The sequence below is a fragment of the Calliopsis andreniformis genome, chromosome 5, assembly GCF_051401765.1.
Source record: "Calliopsis andreniformis isolate RMS-2024a chromosome 5, iyCalAndr_principal, whole genome shotgun sequence".
NCBI lineage: Eukaryota > Metazoa > Arthropoda > Insecta > Hymenoptera > Andrenidae > Calliopsis > Calliopsis andreniformis.
In genome coordinates, this window is record NC_135066.1 from 4807202 (window position 1) to 4815810 (window position 8609).

Consider the following 8609-nt stretch of genomic DNA (forward strand, 5'->3'; position numbering starts at 1 on the left):
TATATATATATATATATATAAGTATTCTTAAAATTTGAGTCCTGTAAAATAAATACGAAAATATAACACTGTAAAATATTGATAGCCTACGTGTCACAATTGGTTCCTATCTTCAGGTAGTATTGAAGATAGTGAAGTTAGCTGATGGTACATCAATTATATATAGCAAAGTACTTACTGTCTTTGCATATAGAAAATTCACAATATAGTTTTGGACATCTCTTACGTTTAAATTTAGAAAAGTTAGCCAGCAATGACCGACGATTCCAATGGGGAATCTACGTTCGAATTTGTCGAAAGGAAGACCGATGAATCTTCCGCATCTGGAGAAATTGTCAAAACAGGTGAGATCAAGAAGCAAAACATAAACACCTGCATAGCTGTCAAACATTTTTACCAATAAAAAATCTACCATTCACTTTAATATTGTGCTCTTGTTTTGATGCAGTGGCAAACAAATTTACGAATTTAATTATAAACAAATTCAATTTTATGGATTATAAAAAATGCGGAGTACATAATAAAGACAAATTATTTACAACATTGCAAATAATTTGCGATATGTTTCCTAAAAATCCTACTAAATTTTATTCTATAAAAAAAGAGAGAATAATTAATTAATTTAAAAACAATTTGTTAGCATTAGTGTTCCATGATTTGTAAGAATAACAAAGACAATATGATTTACAGATTCATTCAGCAGCTTATCTTCCTCTACGTCTTTATTAATGCCATTAGGGGTCTCAACATCTACAGGAAATTTGTTATCAAACATAGCACCACCTAGTGCATTACCTAGCTTTGTATCAAATTCAGGGACATTGTTGTCAGAGAGATCCTCTCATAATCTGGAATCACCCATACAAAAGAAACATGAACCTGTTAAATCAATGTTAAATGCTCCCATTCAACCTAAGCCTTTGCAGCCAGAAACATATCAAGTACCACCAACTACTGTCATTAATCCGTCCATACAAAATGTACAAACTACAGTGCAATCTGAAAATCCGGTGCAAGAAACAGGAATGGTTGGTGGTGGTTTACTCTCATGGGTAAAAGAAACAGTGGTAAACAGTAATGTCTTAAGTAAAGTTGCAGAGAAGGCAAAAAACAGTGTTAATACCATGATTACAACATTAGACCCCCAGATGCGTGAGTTCATTTGTAAGTAAGAATGTTACTAATGCTGATATGCAAGTAAAAGTGATTTACACACCATCTATTTTGAACATTTACTACAGTCTGTCTTGTAAACATTGCGCTTAAATGTGTGCCAATGAATGTATCTGTATATGTGATTATGTTATTGCATCATAACTGAAGAGAATATATATATGTACCATGTTATTTTTGGATGACCTGTAAGCCAAACTCAATTCAATGAACTGTGGTTTACAGTGTTTCAACTGTCATTTATAATACAAGATATTGAAGGTTCTTGATAAAAAAGTTATCACTTTTAGACATCTTTTTAATTATTAAATAAAACAGACTGTGTAACTGTAACGGAACTACAATAGTGATGTAAAGTTTCTATATATGAAATGAGTTCGTATACAGATCTGACAGCAAATCTTTCATATTTTGCATTATAAATACATGCAGTAATGGCTTAACCTTTACTAGGGAAATAAAAAATTTAGAAAAAGTATATCTTGTACTGTACATATGTATATTTAAACAGTTCAATGATACCTAGTGGCTATGCAATATGTTAGTTAATGTGCAAGCATACATGCGGACCCTGTTAAAAATGTACATTTCAGATTCCGGTGGTGATGTGGAAATTGTAGTTGCTTCAGACAAAGATGTTAAAATAAGTCCTGTACGTCAGGCTTTTCAAACAGTGTTTGGCAAAGCAACAGTAACGTAAGTAGCAATAAACAATTATATGTATTCCTTTATTCATAATTTAGCATTTCACTCTCTACCACTATACTTTTACTGAACAACTTACCTTTAGTGGTGTAGCAGTTGAAAGTTCAGCTATTGCTACTCAACCAGTTGGTTTTGCTGCTGGAGTGAAGGGGGCAGAGGAGAGAATTAATTCTGCACGAAATAATCCCTCTCTTCCAAAAGATATACCTATAATTGCTGTGGAGAATTTCTTGCTAGAAGTAGGGGAAGATAAGTGGTATGATTTAGGAGTAATACTTCTCAATGATCCTAAACATAACGTGAATTTGCAAACATTTACGCAAATGACACCAGTACCAAGTCAAATAGTAACAATGGCGCAAGAAGCAACACCCGAAGACTATCCTCTTAAATGGTCTGGGCTGGCAGTTACTGTTGGTAGTTTAATGGCAAGCAGTTTACAGGTTTGTTTCAGACAAAACAAGTATATATTCCGATGATCTTTTTACTAATGTAAAAATAAATGCATGATCATCAGGTTTCTCACAATGAGTGGCATAACGCACTCACTGGAGTTTCTAGAAGGGACATTATACTTCTAGCAGTTCAATCATTGGCTGGAATCTACAAGAATACAATTAATCCTGTGTAAATTTTTACTAGTATATGGGTGCAATTTATTGATGCATCGTGTTTTTGTAAATACTTTACTAATTTATACTATACTTAAAAAAAATTTATCAAGATTCATTTGATAGGATTGTAATTCTAACACATGTCTAATACTTTACATATTCAAATCAAAAATTTTATTTAGTTTAAATAAACATAACATATTCACTAATGGTTATACGTAAATTGAAAAGTATTTTAGTTATATCTTGTAACATATATATAAAAAAATTAATGGAACTAAAAAAAAATATACGAAACAATAGATTTGGTATATTGAACGTTATTTTATAATTCTTTAATATCTAAGCATAATGCAATGATATATTTTGTTATCGCAATAAAGTTTTGTTCTTTTAATGAGTTTCTATTTACTGGTAACATATGGGTGTGTAACAAATGAACGAAACATTTTTTTTTCACTTCATTTTTAATTTCTTGATGTCTTTCTGTACGAGTACATTGCTGTGATATTTTTTTCCGGTATCAGTAACTTCAGAATTCGTCCAATCGTTTTAGAACATCAACAAAAAATAACAGACTAATTATAGTAAAAAAGCAATGTAAAAAATTACAGTTTCCATTTTCACCGTTTTTATACGAAATTGACAGCAAAGTTGTCACAATAAAAATAACAATCGAGTCTTTATCTGATGTTGATATACGCTAAAAACTTGAAGCCACTAGAGTTCTGACAATGTGGCGTGCTTACTTAAATAAATGTACAAAATATTCCTCCCCGCGCTAGCCATACATAGTTTCCGTTATAATTACAATTTATTATCCTCCTTTTTTAATATTTATAATCATGTATTTCTCACGATTCTTTGCGCAAAACAAAGGTCATAATAAACCGATGCAATTGTATACGGCTCGAGCGATATTAATTGAATTACAATATTTAAATAGGTATTTAAATATGGTGCGCGATCTATGGTTACAATTTGTCAAGGTATGCACTCAGATCTGGGAGACCTTCCTTCAATCCCTTCCTCTTACGTGTTTCCTGTGGAAATGAAAAAACAAAATAAATGTCTATTCAGCTACACATGCACGTACGTGAAAATATTTTTCAAAAGTGATGTTCTGTACGTTTTCCTATTCGGGTAAGACCAGAACATACTACTGGAATACCAAAACAAAAAACAATTTCTTTTCCACGAGATTAAAAATGGTAATATATTTGTGTTTATCCATTACCATCAGTTATGTTCGTGGGTAATTTTTCCCCAATCAAATCTGACTAAAATAAGACGGAACATTTACCTGCACAACTTGGTAAGGTCTGGTATTGGATTCCATTGGATCTCCGGGCAGGATCTGCCAATGGTCAAACACACACTGTGGGAAAGCTTGTCCTCCGGTGTTGGAACGCAAATCGGCAGTAAAGCCGAAGGACTCGTTGACTGGAAGATATGCTTTAACTACGAACATAGGTGTACCAGCGACTTGTTGCTCTTCGAATACGTGACCTCTTCTGCGATTCAGGACACCGTAGATACCACCGACGGCGGTTTCTGGGCACTGCAAACAAATTAATCCAATTAATAGAATGAACAAGAAATGATTAGCATATATGACAGTTGAGTTGTGGAACTTAATTTACCTGAATTTCACACAAGTAAACTGGTTCCATGAGACGAGGAGAGGCAGTGAGGAGACAAGCATAAAGACAACGTCTCGTGGTAGGGATGATTTGACCACCACCTCTGTGAATAGCGTCAGCATGTAGCGTTACATCATGAATGTTGAAACGTACACCTCTCAAGTTCTCTTCAGAGAGAACACCCTGTAATAAAAATAATCATTAGATATCAGAAATGAAAAGAACATCTTATTCAACTATTTTTAAAAATATTACCTCTTTTGTGGCCCACTGGAATCCAGCTACTACAGAATCCTTAACTTCATTAAGATACTGTACTCCCTTTGTGCAGTCTACTAAAATGTTTGGGCCAGTTCCATCGGGACCGAAGCACCAGATCTTCCTAGCTTCAGTTACGTCATAATCGTATTTCTCGCTCAAATAACGTGCACGTACTTTGAAGTCATCCTTTGGATTGACTTCACCACTGTCGATATCTTCAGCAAGACCGTCAGGCATAGGACACGCCATCATGAACAGACGATTGTGTTTGTTGGGCGATTTTGAAAGACACATTTGATTCGATTGTTCCGAAATAGTTTCTCTGTAGGATACGACAGGATCCGATTTCTTAATAGGTATGCAAGCATGGTCCTCTTCCAAATCTTTCAAACAGATTTCAAGATGAAGTTCTCCAGCACCAGCGATAATGTGTTCTCCAGATTCTTCGATGATACATTGTACCATAGGATCAGATTTCGCTAAACGTTTGAGACCTGAAAACAAGAAATCTTACTGTAGCATAATCTTTTTAGAGGTACATATATTGTAAGTAATTGTCAACTTCAGATTTTAATAAAAAATCACGGTTTGTCATAACCCAATGCTCTAATATGTAGTTTCATCATTAATCAGTTACCAAATATGAATGAATTATGTTTAATTAAATATAATCTGTAAACATACCTTCAACTAACTTGGGCAAATCTGCTGGATTCTTAGGTTCAACAGCGACACGCACTACAGGAGAAACTGAGAACTTCATAACTTTCATGTTGTGGGCATCTTTGAATGTTGTAATTGTACCAGTCTTTACCAAGAATTGATCCACACCAACAAGACCACAAATATTACCTATGTTAAAAAATAAAATAATCTTTAATTCCATACTTATGAACCTCGTATGAAATATCATGAATTTAAATTGTCAGTTGGCCGTTCTATTGTCGTCAAAAGAAATCGGTACAGGTCTGTGAGAACAATCATCATCTAATTATTTTTTTACTAGTTATAAAAATAATTAAATATTGAAAGCTTTACTAACCAGAAGGCACATCTTCAATCGCCTCAACATAACGACCCATCATCAAGATTGTACGCTGGATAGCTTTCTCATAAAGATCTTCTTTCTTGCCCGGTTGGAAGTTGGGGCCCATGATACGAGCTTTCATACCAGTGCTTACTTTTCCAGAGAATACACGACCAAAAGCGTAGAAACGACCTTTATCAGAAGTCGGTACCATTTTTGAGACATACATCATGAGTGGTCCATTTGGATCACAGTTCTGTAAAATAAAAATATTAATTAATAGAAGTTTTTCAGCCAACATACTTAAGATTGAACTTAGTGTTGCACACTAATCAGTTAAAAATCATAATATCTATCATTTATCTCAGTACAGGTCTGTGGATAAGGATCATCATATGTGATAAGAACTAATGACATTTTATAATAGCGAAAATGTGTACATACCTTAATACCAATAGCAGCCTCATCATCGAGTGGACCTTCATACAACATTTCCATACGGTATTTTTGAGCAGTGACGGGAGATGGCAAATGGATGGCAATCATCTGAAGCAAAGCTTCTCCAGCTGGTAACCATGTTCTCATGACAACCTAAAATATTAAGGAACTATCATGCAGATATATAATTTAACATTTGTTTAAGCATATATGATTCCAACATATTCAGTACATCACGTTCATGCTATCACTCAATAAAATTCAGAAGAGGTGTCAGAATTTTAGAACACTCATCATAAATAATTCTAAACTACAATATCAACATAATGGTAAATTATTTGACTCTAAATTTTTACCTTAAGGAGAGCCTTGCCATCCTTATCTTTATCTTCAGGCTTCAAAATAATTTTCAGTTTTTTCAGCACATTATCTGCTTCTTCTTTCTTATAATTCATAATACTATCGAAAACCTATGAAGTAGTTGCACATTAGAATTCATAAAAAATATTTCATTAACTTAAACAATGAATGTGTATCTTAAACATACCTTATAAATTGGATCTAGGACATACATGCAAAATGATCGTTTGTTATCTGCTTCTTTCTGTTTGCTCCACTTCTTGGTTTTAGGATTGAAGAACGATTCTCCCCACAATCTGTTCATAAGCTTCACGACATCGATATTGAACTTTTCTGCGTACATTTCAGAGAACTGTTTCAATGTAAACGCCCAACCATGAAGACCAGAACCAAAACCAACAGATCCCTTGCTTGGATCTACTCTGACTTCACCCATAGGGCCATCATCGTCTGAATACGTTGCAATAATAACGTTAACGTTTTCAACGATACGCTGGAAAGTTTGATAAAGATCTTCAGGATCAAGCTGAAGTTCCAATAGTGCTCTGTCCATTTTGTTCATGAACAGTACAGGCTTAATACGTTCTGCGATAGCCTGACGAAGTACAGTTTCCGTTTGTACACAGACACCTAGAGAAACGAAAAAAATGCATTGAAATCTTGAGAGAAGAAAACTAAAAATTGTAGCAATTGTGTCGTAGCATGCTAGTAACGAACATAAAGATAGAGGTCCACTAACAGCGTTTAAACACAGCTGCCATTTTAATCTCCTTCCATTAGCGCACCGTCAGCACTGTCCACGTGTATTAGCCAGTAAAACCAGCTTATACACTACAGAGTAACACTTTTTGTGCTGGAAGGGACTCTAGTGTAGTAACAAATGTTGCAATTGTAATATACTTACCAGATACACAATCAACAACCACAAGAGCTCCATCAGTTACACGCAGAGCAGCTGTTACTTCACTAGAGAAATCTACGTGGCCAGGTGAATCGATCAAGTTGATCAAGAAACCCTTTTCATCTTTATCACGTTGGTCTGGATTTGTGATGAAAACTAAATCTCTCTCTTCGAGTTCGAAGAACATAGAAATGGCCCTATACAGGAAATTGAAGTATTAATTACAGACAAACAAAAAATTCATTACTTATTCATTAAAGCATGTGAAACTTACGTGGATTTAATTGTAATACAACGTTCTTGTTCATCCTTACGAGTATCAGTAAATCGGGTTTCACCAGCTTTGGCGCCGGCAATAATACCGGCTTTGGACACAAGGGAATCAGTCAGAGTTGACTTTCCATGATCGACGTGTGCAATGACGGACATATTTCTGATGTTTTTCTTTTTGTCCATCATGGCACGTATCTCGTCTACCGTGAAGTTCACCTGAAACACACAATTAATTTTATCATGATATTTTGATCAAACACCAGTAAAAATACATAAATTAAAATCTTTTATATTCAACAAATAGATAATTTCACATTCTCTCTCATTCAATAGTGTTTTAAACTATGAAATTACTCTCTATAAAAGTCATTTTCAATTGTGCAAAAAGAGTGTAATAATTGTAGTACTGACCATATTGCAGTGAAAGGTTTGCAAATCTTGAGAAATAACACAGATACATTATAATTTACAAAAAAAGGGAATAGGATCCTTCCATGTGGACATTTCTTTCTCTATAGCGTTCATGTATTTCGTGTGGAGTAATTTTCGACCTTAGAGGAGCGTCAGGACTTTTTCATTCTCTATATGCATCAAGTTCGATACGTTTCTCTTCATGCATTCACGATCATGGACCATCCTCGTGTGGTTGCCAATTTACGAGAAACCGTTAGAACCGTTTTTCAAAGACTCACGATGTTCTTGAAAGCATGCTGCCTCGTATCAAGAGCCCTGTACAAAGCTTCATGACACGTTGCCTCCCGAACAAGGGACGAAACATATTTGAACTTCAAACACCGCTAACTGAACCTTTGCGGCGTTAAATTTTCAGGAATATTCCGCCGCAATATTCGTAGAATCGTCGCAGATCTTTGCACAGGCATATCCATCGTGAACCTCGGAAATTCGTCCTCGAAAGAAGTTGCGCAATCCCAAGTAATCCTCCAGTTTTCAATTTTGTCCGAAGCCAGGTGACACTCGGTCTTTAAAAATATTCGCACCTCTGCACTTCGCACACCGTATAGATCTACCGACTCGTCTTAATTCTCTACAATTATACGTACCATTTTGGATGTTGTCCGATTTCCGTTGGCCTGGTCAAAGAAACATACGTGCACCAACAATGGCGGACTCCCCGGGAAAGAACGCGATATTCGTGAAAGGGACGAACGTTTCGTGCACGATAGAGGGCACCCGTTGTCACGCGTATTCGTATC

General features: G+C 35.1%; 2 protein-coding genes across 4 annotated transcripts; one reads left to right on the forward strand and one right to left on the reverse strand.

Moving 5' to 3' along the window:
- Positions 1 to 191: 191 nt before the first annotated feature.
- Positions 192 to 3147, forward strand: LOC143179940 (protein PRRC1-B-like). 2 transcript variants are annotated; one of them, XM_076379392.1, is made up of 5 exons: positions 192 to 344; positions 691 to 1164; positions 1767 to 1869; positions 1964 to 2321; positions 2396 to 3147. In XM_076379392.1, the coding sequence occupies exons 1-5, from the start codon at positions 254 to 256 to the stop codon at positions 2507 to 2509; spliced, it is 1140 nt and encodes a 379-aa protein (XP_076235507.1). In that variant the 5' UTR covers positions 192 to 253; the 3' UTR covers positions 2510 to 3147. The 2 variants fall into 2 exon arrangements, with proteins under 2 accessions (XP_076235507.1, XP_076235508.1); XM_076379393.1 differs by having other exon boundaries at positions 691 to 1152.
- On the reverse strand, positions 2941 to 8575 carry Eef2 (eukaryotic translation elongation factor 2). Of its 2 annotated transcripts, none has more exons than XM_076379390.1 (12): positions 8457 to 8575; positions 7397 to 7611; positions 7126 to 7319; positions 6409 to 6851; positions 6218 to 6331; positions 5868 to 6014; positions 5439 to 5679; positions 5081 to 5248; positions 4391 to 4890; positions 4136 to 4318; positions 3796 to 4053; positions 2941 to 3535 (listed from the first exon to the last, which is right to left on the reverse strand). In XM_076379390.1, exons 1-12 carry the CDS (start codon positions 8457 to 8459, stop codon positions 3467 to 3469), a joined length of 2535 nt encoding a protein of 844 aa, XP_076235505.1. In that variant the 5' UTR covers positions 8460 to 8575; the 3' UTR covers positions 2941 to 3466. The 2 variants fall into 2 exon arrangements, with proteins under 2 accessions (XP_076235505.1, XP_076235506.1); XM_076379391.1 differs by lacking the exon at positions 8457 to 8575 and adding an exon at positions 7807 to 8012.
- Positions 8576 to 8609: the final 34 nt, after the last annotated feature.